The sequence below is a fragment of the Cibotium barometz genome, chromosome 24 (genome assembly GCF_041138505.1).
Source record: "Cibotium barometz isolate CiBa-2024 chromosome 24, ASM4113850v1, whole genome shotgun sequence".
Taxonomy (NCBI): domain Eukaryota; kingdom Viridiplantae; phylum Streptophyta; class Polypodiopsida; order Cyatheales; family Cibotiaceae; genus Cibotium; species Cibotium barometz.
Genome location: NC_141069.1, coordinates 7,247,940 through 7,267,750, shown reverse-complemented (window position 1 = coordinate 7,267,750; position 19,811 = coordinate 7,247,940). Strand labels below are relative to the sequence as shown.

At 45.8% G+C, this 19,811-nt stretch overlaps 1 protein-coding gene across 7 annotated transcripts in view; it reads right to left on the bottom strand.

Moving 5' to 3' along the window:
• The window catches only part of THO5 (THO complex, subunit 5), a 30,251-nt gene extending 15,462 nt beyond the window's left edge, over window positions 1-14,789 (bottom strand). For all 7 annotated transcript variants that reach the window (XR_015268864.1, XR_015268866.1, XR_015268865.1 and 4 more), the window contains exons 1-3: window positions 14,587-14,789; window positions 3,392-3,682; window positions 2,025-2,361 (exon numbers count right to left, since the gene is read on the bottom strand). Coding sequence is in view for 1 of the 7 variants with exons in the window: in XM_086818090.1 (XP_086674216.1) it covers window positions 2,025-2,361; window positions 3,392-3,682; window positions 14,587-14,742 (784 nt within the window). In the remaining 6 variants the exon portion in view is untranslated. The remainder of the gene's footprint in view (window positions 1-2,024; window positions 2,362-3,391; window positions 3,683-14,586) is intronic.
• Window positions 14,790-19,811: the final 5,022 nt, after the last annotated feature.

The window sequence follows — 19,811 nt, the reverse complement described above, 5'->3', positions numbered from 1 at the left end:
CTCTCCTATAAAAAGGACCATTATTAAAATTTAAAATGCACAGTATGCCTAATCTTTTCATCTAATATCGTGCCCCTATTTAATCATCTTGTGATTAATCCCTGATCCCATTTTGTTAATCAAGTGTGAATCTCCATCTGGGCCTAACATGGGTTGCCACTCTCTCTCTCTCTCTCTCTCTCTCTCTCTCTCTCTCTCTCTCTCTCTCTCTCTCTCTCTCCAGGAGAATAGGGGTCACTCTACTGCGAGCCACAATGCTCCAAGCTGCAAGATGACCTCGGCCCCCTGGACCACGACCACCACCAATCCATCAGGCCCAGATCAATGTAATCCTTACACGTCACAGACGCACAATGGAGGCCTCTTCTTCTCAGCCTCTCTCACTATTTCAGATCTTACAGCCATCCTCTCCTGCCCGATGATGGATCTCCTCCATCCACTCCATGGATTTGGGATAGAGTGCATTATGATCATTCTTGTATACTTTATAGCATGCTCCCCCGTTTGTTCTGTGCATTTATCTAGGACTCAGCTTCAGTTACTTTGTTTCCAATTTCAGTTTCGGTTTTGTTTCAATTTTCCATGGCGATGATATTCCATAGATACTTGTAATCATCTTTTGTCTCATAGGCCCATCAGGCCTTTTGTAAGACGTAAATATATTTTTCTTTCTTTCTTTCTCTTAATGCTCAACCTAATGAAGCAAGCCCTAACAAAGTTATTAATTAAGCTAAACAATTTAATCACTCATTTACCTTAATCCAAGCCCTAGTGGCTCTAATACCAAGTGTGGAATTAAGCAGCTCGAGAGGATCAAACCAAACAATCAATATGCTTGACAAGCTCCCATGTGGTCCAATTATTCACACAAACCACATTTTCTTACTAAGGGTCTTTCTTCATCGGCTTCCTCTTGTTGATTCTTGCAAAGCCCTTTTTGATAGACAGTTGCATCAACTATGCTCCCTTGAATCACTTATCATTGCATGACCCATCCCTCATTCGATTGGGACCACACTCCTCTAGTTTCTTGTTTAAAATGGCTCCAACTTCTGAGATGGAAGCATGCGCTACTCGCATTTGCTAGAGCACCGACTTCAGCCTCATACATTTTGGATCCCGTGACCCATCATACATTTGGGATCCTATGACCCATCATACACCTTTGGGAGCCTCTCGAGTTTCCCGTTTACATTTGGGATTCCAACAGATGGAATCAACTTTTGAAGTGGGGGAGCACCCCTGACTTCCACGGTCTACCCTCTTGAGGTCGGGGAGTTTTCCTCACTTCACTTTTTGGTGCATTGAGGGTCCTCTTCATCGACACATCTTACAGATCCTTGGGCTTGGGTCATGCTCTACATCAACACATCGTTGGCATGACCCTTCCTTCTTTCACCGACTTTATCTCCTTTTTTGTTCCTTTCCTCCTCCATTTTTGCACTCATTTCCATCTCATCCGACAACATCCATGGGACTGTATGTGTATTAGATGTGGGGGGATGTTAACCCCTTTCCATACACCATAGCCTAGCACTACATACCCTCTCCACATGATGGTGCACACGCTCATGTATTTGCATATCATTTTGGTACACATATCCTATATTTTCCATATGATACTTGAGCTTCATGTATGCCTTCACCTATGCTCGCCATGTAGCACTTGTGCATATGGAATGGCCCTACATTTTACTATAAATAGAGAGCATGGGTGAGGGAGAACTCCATTCCCCTCTAGCCCAAGTTCTCAAACTATAAATAGAGAGCATGGGTGAGGGAGAACTCAATTCCCCTCTAGCCCAAGTTCTCAAACTAGCTAACCTTTCCAAATTCGGATCCTCAAGACTTTCTGAAGTGCAATCATTCATGCATACATTGAAATTCGCATGAGTGTTTTTTATGTACAAGTATTGAAACATTCATGCTAAGCATACTGGTGTGACAAAGGTTGTATATTGCACAAAATTACCTGAATCTTTCACAAAACTACCTCACAAAGGTTGTATATTGCACAAAACTACCTGAATCTTTCATTGCTTGCAGGCGGGCAACAGCCCGGGCATCTTTTGCACTACCGACGATTTCCAACTCAATATTCTCATCAAAAGCTTCCTTCTGAGCTAAGATCTGTGTATACAAAATGTAAAGGGGTGCTGGAAGTAGTTCTGCTAGATGATGTTGCTTCATACGTTCGGTACATACGATTCCCAGCTGCTGCTGCACTGGCAAGGAAGCTTTCTTTAGTGCTTTCAAGTGAGAAGGAAGACTAGATAAAAACTTTTTTCGCTTTGCTATGCTCTCTCGTAGCATCTTCTTCCTAGCTTCCAATAACTCTCGCTGCTTGCACAGCTCTTTTCTCTGGTAAAGAAGAAATCAAAATTCCAAATGCCAAAAAAAAAACTGTCAATACCCCACAATGTTTCAGCAAAATGACACATGCTGGATGATTTTAATAAAGAATTAAAAGAAGCACAATAGAAGTGCATAAGTTTCCCGATTCTGACACATTCAAGAACTTAACAACAATTGAAAATACAAAAAAGGAGTTTAATTTTGTAATCGTGACCCTAAGTTGAGCATTTGGGCTTCTTAGAAAATGATCCCAACAGTAGGGGTACAATCATATGCAAACAACTGCAAACACACACTATACTTTGCCCAAAAGACTAAGTAAATTGTGTACACTATATTTTGCATATGCCCAAAAGACTCCACATAAGTAAATTGTGTACACTATACTACTTTGCATACGCCCAAAAGACTCCACATGAAACAAAAGGCATGAGCATAAGAGAGGTTCTGATTAAGGAAAATTATAAGCTGCCCAGAAGCAATGAAAAGGTAGTTGCAAGATGACTCAGTCGAGGTGGTAGATCCCCAACTATAGATGTGCATTTACTCAATGCTCCATGTACAATTGTGCACTCATGGCCATATTGCCGCATTTGTATGAGCGGCTGGTTACTTGACTATTGACCCCAATTTGCTTACATGCAGGCCACATGTGTAATCTCCTCTTGCTTTATGTAAAACAAGAGTAGACTCCTAAGCCAAATACCCCCTTTCTTTATGTAAAACAAGGGTGGACCCCTGAGCCAAACACCCCCTGTACCACCTGGAACCAGATCTAAAAGCAGCTGCTCTATCGATTGATTGCTCTGCAACTGATCGTTATCGCGACTTGGTACTTTAGGGTTTCCACTGGCCACATTGGTTGTCCATAATAGTTCTTTAGATATGACTAAAAAACATGTTAATTTTAAAATTTTCACCTTCGTCTAGTTTATTTATGGAAAAAAGCGCTGCCAATTTACTGAGAATACATGTAACTGATAACCATTCTCTGCCAAACGGAAAACTATAAAGGAGTAAAATGTTGCGAAATAACCTTATAAAGCTCAACGTTGAGAGACTCCAGCATTCGCTTGTGGGGGTCCTCTTCCAGTGCTGGATCATTTTTGAACTCCTCCGGTGCATCTCTGTAGAAATCCTCCTCAGATACCAGCTCAATGTCAAGATACTTTGACTTGAAGTCCTTGCACGCATTAATTGCTTTGAGGTAGTGATTTTTCTGATATAGTAGGTTGTTGAGCTGTAGAGTTGTATAATCTACCAGTAATTTGGCTGCCTCCGTCTCTTTTTTTGTACTGTCCTCATCTTGCAAGATTATACGATTGATCTGCAGAGATCAGGACAGCAGAAACTTCAGCCTGAGCCTTCTTCCCTTCAATTACCGACCTAATGCATAAAATTTAATAACTTATTTAAAATATACTATGGTACTTGCCTATGTTACAAAACCAACCGGGCCTGCAGGTTCACATCGACCTTCTCACATATACACAGTCATTTGTACTTACATATGTCTATTTGGCCAAAAAATTTGCTTCGAAAACAACACAATGTAATATTCTGTTCAGCATATGGCATTCTCCTAGTAGTAGAGCTCCATCACCTCCCCCACTCATTGTACTTATTGCACACCCAGATTCAGCTTTTTTAGTTCAGTACTTTTTCATTTTGTTGGGATGACAGAGGATACCCCACACAGGTACACTGATTTGTCTCATAGGCCGAGTTCGGTCTTTTGGAAGACGTTAATAAAATCTTTCTTTCTTTCTCTCTCGCTCATCACCGTCCACATACCATGGACACACTGCGCTGGGTGCACACTGGGTGCTTCCGCTCACAACAGGCCTTTTCTGGGAGCATCCGCACCTCCCAAGGCACACTCCCAAATTTTTCCGCCAGCTTCTCCAACTTAGCAAAGGAGTTAATGACCTCCATGACAGAATACATGCAGTGGCAACATGAGCAAGCCACGGCCTCACAGTCGGCCATGCTCCTCGCCAAGGCTGATCTCCTCCAAAGTCAACAAGACCTCCAGGCTACTTTACACGCCCAACGCCAAACTACAGGCCTCACTCGTGGACCAAGAGACAAGCCTCGCCAAAGCCCTAAATGCCATGGACCACCTACAAGCGCAGCTACACAACTCTAAGGAGGAATGCAAGTCCACCCAAGCCGAATGCTCCCTGGCTCGGCAGGAAGCCCAAAAGATGCGGCGAATTGCTCAAGCCGCCCAGGACGGCCATGACAGCATCCGCACCTTGTTCGAAGCTTACAAGCACGTTTCAGAAAAAACGATGGCACGGAAGGCCGAGCAGCTGCGGACAGCTGAAGAGCGCACCAGCCAACCGCTCCCAGGCAGGCATCTGTCATCACAGAACGCAAAGTTGACACATTGATGGATGCTGCCATCGAGCTTCCTACTCTTTCCTACCCACCCCAAAACCCTGCCAACATCTTAGAACTCCATTTCCGGGCCCTCCAACTTAACCTCCTCTAGCATAACATTTTTTTAGAGGAGCCAGCCACCACCTCTTCCCTCTCTACATAATCACCAAAATCCCTCCGCACCCCATCAATCTGCTCGTCACCCTCTTCTTCCAAAGCCAAAATCTCCTTCGACAGCCCCACCATCCTCTTCACCCTCCCAATCCATCCTCTTACCACCAACCTCTTCAATTAGACCCACCTCCTGGAGCACGGGCAAGCCACTGAAACCGACGCCTCAATTGAGCTCACAGAGCCCCCTGGCCTTTGTCCATTTCCTTATGCTTCATCTAAGCCTCTTACTGCCATCGCCTATATGGAAAGGGAGGGGTGGCCCGAATACTACATGGCCCACAAGGCACTTCATCGCCAAGCCACCAAACCATACTCTCCCCAAGGCCTATTAATGTTGTAAAGCCGAGTTTACCATCAGCTCGAGATCATCGCCACCACCGCCATTTTCTCCAAAAAAACCTAATGCTGTCACCGAAGGAGATGATGACGCGATGATGATGAAGACCATTCCCCCAGTGGTGAAACCCAACCCCAGGACCTGGCCCCAGCACCCTCATCAAGCTCCCCGCTCGCACGACCACGGCGGCTCCACTGCCCAACCACCACCAAACGCACCAACATCCACTCGACCCCCCCCACCCTCCATGCCAAACTCAACTCTGGCATTAGCTTTCCGCCCCAAGCCTCCTCCCCGACCACCCTTCCTCTCTTTCCTCCACCACATGCCATCCCTCCTTATCTACCCTCGCCAAACTCTTCTCCAATGCCACTCTCCCTACCTCTTTATATTGGATTGGGCCCGCAACCACGGCCAATGAAAAACCCTCTTCATCAGCGCGCCCACCAACCCTACTTTATGCCTCGCTCCGCACCAAACCCTCTACATAGAAAAACCCTCCCCACCAAGTACCTCCAGCCCACCAAATCCCTCTCATTATTCCCCTTCCCCTCCAACCACCACAAGATCAGGAAGAGGTGGATCCTCCACTCAATCCCCTCAATTGACGCGACCCTTTGGATTGCACCAAGTTTGAACAGGCCATCCGAATCTTGCTTGGCCGCCAACTCCAACAAGAGCACCTTACCAAAGTCACATATCATATGGACATCCATGTCCTCTGGCTCTACATCAACGCCAAGCAGGATGCCTAGAAGCAGCAGCACCTACGGAGGCATCAAGGCCGATACATGCAGCCCAACCCCAACACCAGGCCAATCACTTTTGATATCACGTGCACACCCGTGCCATGGCATAACCTTCGCACGAACATCAGTAATCCCTCATTAAAATTTCAATTAAGGACATCATCAGTGTCATCAGCATAGACAGCATCAACACATCAACACCATCAGATCATCAGCATCAGCATTATTCTCATCATCATCTACATCATCATCATCAGCATGGTCCATAGAGGTTGAGTACTTTAGGTACGAGTACGTGAAGTACGCATCAAGATAAGTACTTTAAGTACATTCACGTTATATATATATATATATATATATATATATACATACATACATAGGTATGTATGTATGTATGTAAAATAAGAAACATCTAGCATCCATACTGAGCAATGACCACTGACTAAAATAATTAAAAAACGGCCGAATAAGTGTTGTACATTAAACCTCATATTTGGTACAAAGATCTTATTCATACGAGGCACGGTACGTATGGAGTGGTACGAAAAGTATTGAAGGTACTCATCGGATGAGTACGGGTTCGGAATGCAACTATGGACGGTCATCAACGTGATCATCATCAGCAGTATCACCATCGAAGTCACAAGGACCTGTCAACTGGCAAGAAACAGCTCGTCAGCTGGTGCAGGCCTTGTGCAGCAGGTGGCCATGGGCTACAGACAGGGGCAGCCAGTGTGGGCAAGACCAGAAGATAAGCGCAACAAAGAATACATTATTTCAAGCATTTTTTCCCACACAAGCTGGCCGACAACACGCATTCTCGCCGACTACATCCCTTAGCATAATATATAAGCATCACCTCAGTTTCAACAAGTCTCAAGTCAGTTCATAATTCATTAGTCATCTAGCATTCAGTAGAGAACTCACGTAGAAGGGCTAAGGATCAACCCTTATGGGCTCACCATAAGCCTCCATCATGTACAAGCATCAGTTACCTTTTTGTACCATAACAATACAGAAAACCTAACACCTAATCTCTCTCTTCTCCTCTCTCCGCTATCTCTTAATCTAAGTTAATTAGCATCAATGTTCTTAATCAAGCTTAGCTCACCATAAGCCTCCATCATAAGCAAGCATCAGTTACCTTTTTGTACCATAATAATACAGAAAACCTGACACCTAATCTCTCTCTTCTCCTCTCTCCGTTGTGTCTTAATCTAAGTTAATTAGCATCAATGTTCTTAATCAAGCTTAGGGCTGTGGATCAGTATAGCAAGGCTTATGCACATGCAACATTGGTATCAAAGCATTCAGGCTCAGTCCACTAGGCTATGTACCAAGGTAGGTACACAATTCCAGCAAAAAGGATGCAGCAAGGTAGCAGATGGAGTGGTCTGCAACGGGCGAAGCTAGAGGAAGCATCCCCTAAGGGTAGGTACGCATACCCAATACCTCATTAAGCTCTCAGATCATTTCCAAAGGCCTAGCAACAGGCATGATCAGCTCCGGCAGGAGACCCACCGCTGTGTCAAGGTTAAGGAAAGCAAGCATGGGGACAGCAGTGAACGGATGCAGTTCTTTATCAAAGACTTGGAAGTGGAGATCAGGAGTGAAGGTGTTCATACCAAAAATATCAGTCAAAGTCAGTAAGTAGAAGTCAAAGTCAGTAATAAGCAGTGGCAGTTAAAGGTCAGTAGAAGTCCAGGGAGAAGGATGACAAGGTGTGCATCAGAACATCAGCACCATCAGATCATCAGCATCAGCATTATCCTCATCATCGTCTACATCATCATCATCAGCATGGTCATCAACATGATCATCATCAGCAATACCACCATCCAGCACATGGGAGGTTACAAGGACCTATCGGCTGGCTGCACGCCTTGTGCAGCAGGCGGCCATGGGCTATAAACAGGGGCAGCCGGTGTGGGCAAGACCAAAAGATAAGCGCAGCAAAGTATACATTATTTCAAGCATTTTTTCCCACACGCTGGCCAATAGCAGGCATACTGTCTCCCACATACATTACCTTTGGGTCCTCTTTTTAGCAAGGCAAGACACTAGGGGCTGAAGTTGGGCCAGCTCCCCAACCCCCCCCCCCCCCCCCCCCCGAGGTATCTTTATTACCAACAGAAGTATTTATATGTACAAGATGCGGGTGCGCGGAGAGTACACACTCATCCAGCCGACACCAGATTTATCCAACTGTGAAAACATAGGTAAACACATTACCTGCAACTCCTCGGTCACCAACCACTCCTGTTGCAATACCCTCGGTCACCAACCAAGGTTGAGCGATCACCAACCGCTCTTGTAGAACACGCTCGGTCACCAACCAGGGTAGAGTGATCACCAACCACTCCTGTACTTTGATAGAGCGGTCACCAACCCTCTAACAAAGTGCTGTCCCAAACCTGCAAAACAGTAACCAGCCATGGTTTTGGCTCACTAGCCACCCACAGTTTCCACCAGATTACATCCCCAGGCCTTGTACTTGTCTAGGGACATGTTCGCTCAAGTTTCTGTCAGAATATGCATCGGAAATGATAACCAAACTTGGGTAGACAAGAGCAAGTAGACTGCAGAAAATAAACAGCACAAGAAACGTAGAGAGATAGGTGTGTAAACTCTTCTCTATACACAAGATCCCGAGAAAACTGAATGAATGAGTGGTGGGGGCAAGGGGCCTATATATATGCCCCTGGGAGAGCAATCGGCCAGCATAAGAAGTGCCCACGACTGCTGAAAAGGTGTCCACGACTGCATAAATGCAGTCGGCCAGCAGAGAAGTGCCCACGACTGAGAAAATGCAGTCGGCCAGCAGTCCAGTAGCCCACGACTGAGAAAATGCAGTCGGCCAGCACTGGAGTGCTCCTGCCACCCTCTGGCAACCCTCCCCACCACTGGAAAAAATGGGAAAAAATAGGGAAAAATACGGGGAGTGTGGAAAAATGATAAAACACCTTATACAGGGCGGGCACACCCACAGCAGAGGCCCTGGTGTATAAACATAGACAGGAGATAACTTCTAACACCCCCTCTCAGCTCCTGGCTGTGAAACCAACCCAAGGGAGCTGGAGTGCCGCCTGAGCGTAGCCTGAGGTAGAGACTTCATGAAGAGGTCCGCCGCATTGTCCTCCGTCGAACAATAAAGTAGCAAGATGTCACCAGCCAAGATCTTCTCACGTACAAAGTGATATTGTACAGTGTATCTCTATATGCTTGGTCCGGGCATGGAAAACCGGGTTCCGAGCAATAGCTATACAACTCTGGTTATCGCATTGGATGACTGTGGGCTCCCTCTGTGGAAACCCAATCTCGCCTAGCAGCCTCCGCAGCCATACAACCTCACAAGCAGCACCACAAGCAGCCCGATACTCTGCCTCTGTCGAAGAAAGGGCAATAGTTGGCTGCCTCTTGTTGCTACTCGAAGAAACTGCTCCTGAGCCGAGGGTAAAACTGTACCCTGAAGTAGATCTCCTCGTGTCTGGATCTCCTCCCCAATCTGAGTCACTCCAACCTTGGAGCTTGACTCCATTCCCTCCTGTGTAAAAGAGTCCCTGATCCTTCGTACTCTGCAGATACCGCAAGATCCGCAATCCTGCATCCCAATGAGACTTCAATGGCGTCTGCATAAAAGAGCTCAACAGCCCCACGGAGAAGCTCAAGTCCAATCTGGTGTTTAGCAACCAGATCAATGAACCAACCAACTTCCGGTACTGCGAGGCATCAACTGGCTCACAAGGATCTGTAACGGTTAACTTTGTGTTCGGGTCCATCGGCGAAGTAATAGGCTTGCAGTTCTCCATCCCAAAGGCCTCAAGCAACTCATGAACATACCGCTGCTGAGAGACGAAAAACCCCCTCTGGGTCTGCCAGATCTCCAATCCCAAAAAGAAGTGGAGTAAGCCTAAGTCGGTCATCTCAAACTCCTTTGACAAGGCAGCCTTCGTCACTCCAATGTGCTCCACATGACCGCCGGTGAGGATGAGATCATCCACATAAAGGATGATAAGTGTGACCATGCCGCGTTCCCGAAAGAGATACAGGCTCCACAATCTGTTCGAGTACCTAGGTGGTTGTTAGACACCCTTCGGGAGTCGGGTGTCACGGAGCAACCCTCCGAGTGGACCACAGAGGACGGCCCTCGAAGATCACATCGAGTCCGAGATAAAAGCAACACAGCGGAGCTTCTTCAGGTGAACTATGCTTTGATGTCTCGTATCATGCGGGATAAAGAGCCCACTTCCGTAAAGGAAGCCCTTTCACAGGATACTTGGAGGAAAGCCATGCAGGTGGAACTTGATGCCATCGAGAAGAACCACACTTGGGAGTTGGTACCGAGGCCGTCGAAGCGGTCTGTCATTGGTGTCAAATGGGTCTTTAAGACCAAATACGCGTCTGATGGGTCGGTGGACAAACACAAAGCCAAGCTTGTGGCTAAAGGTTATGCTCAGTGGCCAAGCATCGACTACGAGGATACCTTTGCACCGACAGCACGGATGTCCACGATTCGGACCGTTCTTACCCTTGCTTCTTCTCAGAGGTGGCCCGTGTATCAAATGGATGTAAAATCTGCGTTCCTTAATGGTGACCTGCAGGAGGAGGTGTACGTTGAGCAGCCTCCAGGCTTTATTGTTTGAGGATCGGAAGGGATGGTTTACAGGTTACGTAAGGCCTTGTATGGTCTTAAGCAGGCTCCCAGGGCTTGGAATCAGAAGATTGATTCCTTCTTTATTCGGACTGGATTTCAGAGATCGGTTGCAGATCCGAACCTCCTGTGGTCGCACGGGGGCTCTACTCCAACTACGGGCTCAACCTCCTGTGTTGACTGAGGTGGATCAACTAGAATGATAGGCTGGGAATCATCATCAGACTCCTCTGGATCTCCAAGAAGTGGCGGCTCCTCGACAGTGGATGCTGGAACATGCTCGTCAAAGACCACATCCCGGCTGACAACAATCTCATTCCTGTCTGGATCATACAACCTGTATCCCTTGGAAAGAGAGTTATACCCCACAAATACCAGCTTGCGGGACTTGGAGGCAAGCTTCCCCCTCTGCTTCTTCGGAATATGTACATACGCACCACTCCCAAAGACACGGAAGTGCGAGACCTCGGGTTTCCTGCCAAAATATGCCTCAAATGGAGTCATATGGGGTACTGAAGTCGTCGGAGATCGGTTAATGGTATGGACAGCCGTTGCCACAGCCTCACCCCAAAGTGGACGAGGAAGATCACGATGCTCCAGCATGGTCCTCACCATCTCCACCACAGTCCTGTTCTTGCGTTCAACAACTCCATTCTCCGAAGGCAATCCGGTATTGGCCAGTTCCCTTTTGATGCCATGATCTGCACAAAATCTGAAAAATACAATCGAGGAGAATTCACCTCCTTTATCAGCCCTGAGAGTCTTCACCTGATATCCAGACTCTTTCTCCACCATCACGTGCCAATCCTTGAACCGAGCAAAAGCCTGGTCCTTCTGGGAAAGAAAGTAGACCCACGTGAATCTGGTACAATCATCAACAAGCAGCATAAAGTAGAGAGATCCTCCCAAAGATGGTATCTGCTGAGGTCCACACAAGTCAGTGTGAATCAACTCCAATGGTTTCGAAGCCCGCCTGGAAGCCTGCTTCGGAAAGGATTCCCTATGCTGCTTACCACGTATGCAAGAACTGCAACGTCCTTGCCTACTACCAACATCTGGCAAGCCAACCACCATCTGGTCCCGGAAGGCGCGCCTCAAAGCATCCACATTTAAGTGGCCAAAACGAAAGTGCCACAAATCTCCGACCTAAGAACCTGTCAAAGTGGAGAGTGCAAAGAGCTTGTAGATACCATTCTCCACACCGCCTTCCCAAACAACTTGGCCAGTCTCACGGTCCCTAAGAGCAACTGAATGCTCCTCAAATTCCACCCGAAAGCCAGTCTTGCATACCTCATGCACTGACAGAAGATGAAAACCCAGAGCAGGGACATAAAGAACACGGGAAGCATGCTTGCCCCCCTTGCCGTCGGGAATAATCTCCATCCGGCCCTCACTATGTATCGGAATAGAGGAGTTATCGCCAATAAAGATACGACCTGACTGCCGTTTCAGATCCAAAAAGAAGTCACGGGATGGAGTCATGTGCCTGGAAGCACCACTGTCGAGAATCCATTCCCGGATATCCTTCGCGGTGAAGCCAACTGCCTCCTCGCTCGAAGATGATGAAGCATCGAAGTCCACCATCTCTAAGTGCACAAATGCCGGAGTCTTTGAAGCTGAGGCTGAGGAATCAGAATGTGACCAGAATACCTGCAGAGATCCTGTAAATCTGAACGGGAAGGAGTCGTGTGCCTGGAAGCACCACTGTCTAGAATCCACTCCCGAGTATCTGTTGCGGAGAATCCTCCAACCTCCTCCCTGCCTAAAGAAAATGAAACATCAATGTCCATCACCTCCAGGTGCACAAAAGCCAAAGTCTTCATGATTGCTGCTGAGGAATCTTCACCCTTCTCGGTCTTCTGCTTGGGACACTACCTCCAATAGTGGCCTTTCTCGCCACAATCATTAGGTCCTCTCTGCCTTTAGTTTCTCGCGGTGAGCGTCGGACTTCTTCTCAGAAGACTTCTCCGATGAAGCCTTCCCTTTGCTACCCGTGTTACGGCCTTTCGATCGTTGGCCAGTTAAGGCCTCCCAACCTCCGTCCTGTGGAGGGTTCGTGGATCGTTCCTCCTCGTCCAGGACCCTGGGCACAAGCTCCTCCCACGTGATGGTACTGAGCCTGCCACTGGTGATCAAAGACGAGTAAAATGTTGAGTACTGAGAGGGCAAGTGCGACAGCAACGTTATGGCCATGTCCTCTGACGATATCTCCTTCCCAGCCTGAAGAACTTCCTGCTGAAGAGCCTGCAGCTTGTTAATATGCTCCCAAGCCTGCAGCTTGTTAATATACTCCCGCATCGTCGATGATTTTGCAGGGCTCATAACCCGCATCTGTACTTCCAAGGAAATCCTCTTCATGGGCGATACCCTGTTGTAAAGAGAAGCCAAATGCTGCCATATACCTCTGGCCAGCGTCATATGCTTTACATGATTGATTACCTGCAGTGTGCAGTTGAGGAAGATAAATGAACGGACCCTGGCGTTGACACGATCCCACAACAATGCATGTGCCTCCCGGTCCGTTCGGATCAACGGTAACTCCCGTTCCTCTACTTCCAACCGTGGAACCCCAACAACGATGAAATCAGCAAGGTCGCAAGACTCCAGAACAGATTCCATCATAACCTTCCATATGTTGTAATTGTTCCCGTCCAACTGATGGTCCACCGGGAACGTGGGGAGTGTTGAGATCTTCACATGCCTCTCAGCCATCTCTAACAAATCTACCATTGTGGGGATGTACTCTGGAAAAGGGTGGGTGGGTGGGAACAAAGAAGAACTTACACCTGCAAGTGGCTGTCCAGCAAATCAGCCCATCGTCCTCTTGCTTCCCCTCTTCCCGAACAGTCCCGTGCAGTCCACCAATCAGCAACACAACAGTCTCTCTCTTGCTCACACAAATCCCAAGAACAATCAAGAGCATAGGGCTCTGATACCATGTCAGAATTACATGCTTAGATGCACAGTTTACTATGAGATATGCCAACGATCTAACTCTCTCAGGGCGGAGTCCAGGCCCTTGTCACGGGTGATACATTACAAAGATCAAAGACTATACCAACTAGAGCTAAGACATCCAAGTCTTGACACCTAGTCTTTTACTTTTTCCATGTTGTCTTGACATCCAATTTACTCATGGATCATGTCACAACTTTTTTTCTCATAGACCCTTCGAGTCTTTCGTAGACATTAATACTCTCTCTCTCTCTCTCTCTCTCTCTCTCTCTCTCTCTCTCGCACACACACAAACAAATCAACAAGCTACGAGAGGAGAATGGCACACTCAAGACACAACTTCATGATCTAGAAGAGCATACCAAGCCCAAAAATGTGACCAAAAGAAGAAATTGTTGCAGAAGTAAAAGAAGAGATGAAGCAAGACCCATGTGCAAGATAGTGGCCAATAAAGATTTGAGAGAACACATCAAATCACATGTCACATTCGATAGAGGAAAAGAACTAAGGTAGTCAAAGGCCCTTTTAGATTCGCATGGGTGGTTTACCCGATGCATGGTACATGGATGGAGATGAGGAGGGGTATTTGGATGAGCAAGTACATGTAGTAGTGCCAATGATTGATTGGGAGCTAGGATTTGCCTTAGTACATGGATGGAGATGAGGAGGGGTATTTAGCTGAGCAACTACATGTAGTAATGCCAATGATTGATTGGGAGCTATGATTTGCCTTAATTTCAAGACAAAGTAATCATGAAGTTATCACTTACTGTAACAAAAGTGATAAGATTGAAGTCCTAAAACAATCAAACATACGCATGCATCCATACATAAAATGCATCCGTGATTCCATCTAAATGCCACCATTCATTACAACCATGCACCCCCACATACGTACATACACACATGCATTCGTAGATGGGGTATGAATCAAAAGCATAGAAAACGTTAGGGCTAGCCACAAAATGGTGAAGCCATACCTGCCGGAGGTTAAGAAAAGCCACGGACGCCTCAGTGAAGAGCTCCCGGAGCTCCCCACGATTCCTGACTTCTTTTTTCATAAAGAGCATCTGGGCAAGTGTCTCCTCAATGCTGGCTCTGGTCTCCGCAAGCACATCGTAAGAAGTTTTCTCCATCTTATAGCTAGAAACCGTGCCCTCGCCTGCCTATGTATATTAATACATGTTGCAATTAGAATTACTATGTTGTAATTATTATTGTTATTAATTTATATTTCCTTTGTGTTTTGTGTGTGTGTGTGTGTGTGTGTCACGTGTGTATATATATATATATATATATATATATATATATATATATATATATATATAGATATTATGTTGTAATTATTATTGTTATTAATTTATTTGTTGTGTGTGTGTGTATATATATATATATTATGTTGTAATTATTATTGTTATTAATTTAAATTTTTTGTGTGTTGTGTATGTGTGTGTGTGTATATATATATATATATTCATTCAGTCAAATTATCTTAGTTTTATTAATTAAATGCTAGGTACTACAACCTTATTACCTCTGTCTACTCCTAGAATGAGCCCTTGAGGCCTTTTATAGAGAATTGTGATGGGTGAATGCATGCAAATAAAAAGGGCAAGGAGAGTCATCGTTTCTTTGACTTTTTCGAGCCTTAATCATTACATACTAAAATAAAACCTTAGAAAAACACTCTTATTCTCGAAAAACTCTCAAATTTTATTTAATGGAAATGCTAAACAACATTTTGGTGCCCTATTGGCTCATTTTGTACTTATTGTATTAATTAGACCAACACAAGGTTTTTTGGATCCCAAGAAGAAACCTTAAGTCCCATCATTCACTTAATAGTGAAATCCATATCCTCATACAAAAAAATGGAGAATCGAACCCAAGTGGAGGCATTGGAGCTTCTAAGTGGTTTTTACGTTGATAAATGTGCTATTTTTTGAAGCAAGAATGCACCTTATTATTTTGTTCCATTATGTTCAATTGTATCTAACTTTGATCAATTCACCAACAAATTTACAAACTTTAATCGTTTTTTAATTAATGACATGATAGGCACATCCACCTTGTAGCCATACATGGCCTTAAAAGGTGACATCCCAATGCTCACATGGTGAGTGCTATTGTAAGCAAATCTTGCCAAATGCAACCACTGATCCCATGCACGTTGCGTCTCATAGTAATAGTGCCTCAAATAAGTCTCAAGCTACTTGTTGACTTTGACCATCAATTTCCAAGTGATACGTTGTACTTAGAGTCAATTGAGTACCCATGCTCTCAAAAGTCTATGCCAAAAAGTTCCCATGAATTTCACATCTCGATCACTCACTATTTGTTACGGCATCCCATGTAACTTAAAAATATACTCTATAAATTGGTGTGCAACCATGGATGCAAAGTATCTCACCTTTGTAGGCACAAAGTGGATAGCCTTTGTTAAGCAATCAACCATCACATAAACACTATCCCATGTCCCTATTTGGTGAGAGAAAGACCGGTAATGAAATCCATTGTAATATGAGTCCATTTATGTTCTGGAAGGACTAAACCACCGGTTTTTTATGTGAGATCCTTGTTGAGTTAACAAGTACACTTGGAGACAAATTCACATATATTGAAGATTCACCACAAAATAAGAACCACTACATAAGCATGTTAAGCAACATAACAACTCGAATAGACACAAGAGGTAATCCACAAAACACTAGGCACATAGCCCTTTTATTCAAATGCTAATGCAAGAGTTATACAAGGCTGTTCAGATCTCTTTGTGACCTCTCATTACATAGGGAGGGAGGGAAGAGGGTGCCTAAATGAATGGCATCACCAATGATGTATAATGTCCCTTAATAGCATCTAAGGCCACCTCCTAACTCTCCTCAAATAGGATGCCAACTTGACCCATGCCATGTGACTCCCTTGCCGCGTACACTCCTAAAATTGACCAGCTTATCTAGTCTTTCTACATCTTGTAAAAGCACCCACCACAAATGTTAAAGATATACCTAACACTAAACCATAATTCCAATACTCCCTCTTGGTTTAACTTCACCTCGCAAGGTAAGCTCTCACCAAGTTCAAGTCCTTAAAAAGCACGCGCACACACACACACACAAATGTTAAAGATATACCCACCACAAATGTTAAAGATATACCTAACACTAAACCATAATTCCAATACTCCCTCTTGGTTTAACTTCACCTCGCAAGGTAAGCTCTCACCAAGTTCAAGTCCTTAAAAAGCACGCGCACACACACACACACACACAAAATGCCCACTGGCTAAAAATATTTACAATGTTACTCAACCTTTTGCTAGAAAGCATAGCCTGAGTCAACAGTGTCCATTGATGTAGATATAATGTTTGCATCTTCTCTGTCCTTGATTCCCTTCAACTTCTCTTCATTAGCCTTCTTTTGGAAACAGTCTTTGATCATATGATATTTCTTTTTACGGTAAAATCAAGGTTTGGGTCCCTTCTTCTTCTTCTTCTTCTCTTCTTTGGACATCATGGCAAATTCTGTGTAATAGGTACTTCCACACTTGAGGATTCAATGCCATTTGATGAAACTCCCAATCGAGCTTCCTCCATTACCAAATGTGATGATGCACTATCAAGGGTTAAATTTGGTTAATTGGCAATAGCACCAACCACATTATCAAACTTTGGGTGCATCGAGGAGAGCAACACAAAGACACCTTCTCCTTTTATAATAATTACCCCAGCCCTTGAAAATTGATTCATGAGACTTTTGATATTACTTAAATGGGTTGCAACAGTATCTTTATCCCCCATGTCAAGCCTATAAAGTCTCTTTCTTAAGTCTTGAAGCAGCATTGGTTTGACTAAAGATGCCTTTAAGCCTAGTCCAAGCCTCATTGGCTAAGGCAGCACTTGCTACTTGTGGCATCTATGTATCATCTAACCCCTTAATAAGGAAGGCTAAAGTCTTCATGTCAAGTGCTTCCCAAACTTTTAGTGCCTCTCCATCCCTAGTGGGTTTTTTGTAATCACCTTTAGTTATGGCCCAATAATCCTTCTCCACCATGGCCATTTGCATTTTTATGGAACATGTGTGGTATTTAGCACCATCAAATATGTTACTTTCTCAAAATAGTCCTTACCTATCTTTAGAGTAAAAGAGCAAGATTGAAACAGAATAAATCAAGCCACCTTGGCTATATAGAAATAGCTGGAAGACTAATACAAGGCAAATGCTAAAAGAGATTCAAAAGTTGAGATAGAGACACTTAGAACCTCTCACCACAGCCCCATAGAGCTCCGGGAGATATTAGAAGCCAAAAAATCTCCAAGGCCTTGAGCTAAGGCAGGCTCACAGTACCACGGCTTGTCTTTTGCTTTTATCTCCTTGTCTAATTGGGACTTTGGTTCTCCCTCAATTGGCTGCTCTTGTTCTGAATTTTGATTTTCTTTTAATTCCTTATGTTGTCTTAACCAAAGTTTATCACGATGAAAAGGTCATGCCGCAGTGGAGTCGGCAAAGGATCTCAAGGCTAGATTGCTAGTGAGAGAGCTGCGCACCCCCTCCTACGCTGTATTGTTACTGGCACCCACCCCCCTTGCCTTTGCTTTGCCGCCTGCACCCCCCTTGCCTGCTCTTCCCCTTGCCTGCTCTTTCCCTTCGTCGCTTGCGCCCTCTTCCCCCCCCTGTTTGCTCATGTGCCCACCCCCTATCCTGCCCAGACTGCAGCCCCCCCTCCTTTTGATGTTTCTTCCTGCACCTGCCCCCTCCCTTCGCCGCATGTGACCCCCTTCCTTCCTTTCCTTTCTGCACCTGCCCCCCTTGCTATTTTTTCCTGTGCCGGCCCCTTTCTCCCTCTGCCCATTTCTTTCCTCCCCTCCCTTTTCTCTTTGCTCCTTCCCTCCCCCCCTTCTCTCCTCTTGTCTTTTTCTAGCCTTGCTTCCCCCTCCCCTTCGATCTTTAGCCCTTCCACTTCCCTTTCTTTGTGTCCTCCTTGTTCCTCCGGCAACGCCCTCAGCTTGTGGGCTGTTCTCTATTTTCGGCAAGTTTCAGTCTCTTTCAGTCTTCGCCCCTAGGAGGACTCCATGGCAATTGTGCTTCGTCTTCCCCGACCCATGCCGTTATCTACCTTTCATTTTCTGAAGCGAACTTGTAGCTTCTCAATACGACTAATGCATCCCTAGAGGCCTCCATTCTACTATGTAAGATTGTTGGTAGTCGCCCCACGCGTGGCCAACTCAGAGATCTTGATCTTCTTTAGGCTAGCCTCCTAGGTGTGCCTGAAAAGATCGCAGATATTCATCCTTTGGGGTGTGGCTACTACCAAGTTAAGTTTGACTCACCAACGACATTTGATCTTGTCATGCAGCTGAGCCATGTTGCACTGCCTACAGCCCAGGCCTTCTTTGCACGGTGGCAGCACGGCTACGACCCAGCATCCGACCCTTTAGTTGGAGTTTTAGGCTTTCCCATGAGTGACAGCACGCTTTCTAGGCCTCAAGAAATTCTCTCGGTGATTGGTGGTGCCATCGGGAGAGTGATGGAATCCCCCCACCGCTACCACGGCCCTCGCACAAGCAATCGGGATTCCATCTCTCCGCATTTGTGTTGCCTTGTCGGATTCTATGCCTCACATGATATCTATTCCGAGCCTTCGGGGTGACCCCATTATGCAGCGAGTGGAGTATTCCGGCCTTCCAGGCCAATGTTTCATTTGCAAGATGGGTCATCTGCCCTCGGCGCGCATCAATCTAAGAGACCGCCCCCGATGGTCCCCGCTTAGATCCGCACTAGGGAGCCGAGGGAGGAGTAGGTTCCCATGCACGGAGCACCAAGTACCGACCATGGATGACCCTCTAGGCGGAGAGTGGCGGACGGTTGGTCCTCACTTGGGTCGCCAGCCGAGCACGAGAGCTGAGCGTTGTCGCCGTGGGCGCCAAGCTAGCAGCATGCAAGAGGATTCGGTTTTGTCAGAGAATCGTTATGAGCATTTATCTCAAGATTTTCTCATTGGCGACACGCCCTTACTAGTTGTGGAGAGCGGGCCCCTCTGGCCCTACCTGTATGGCAATTGATCCCTTGCCGAGATTCCCCCTACCTGTATGGCAATTGATCCCTTGCCAAGATTCCCCCACCGACCCCCAATGTTTTTGAGAGGCCGATCGGCCTCTGAGTCCCCGGTGAGCCCATCCTCGCAGTCGTCTTCTCTGATGGATCT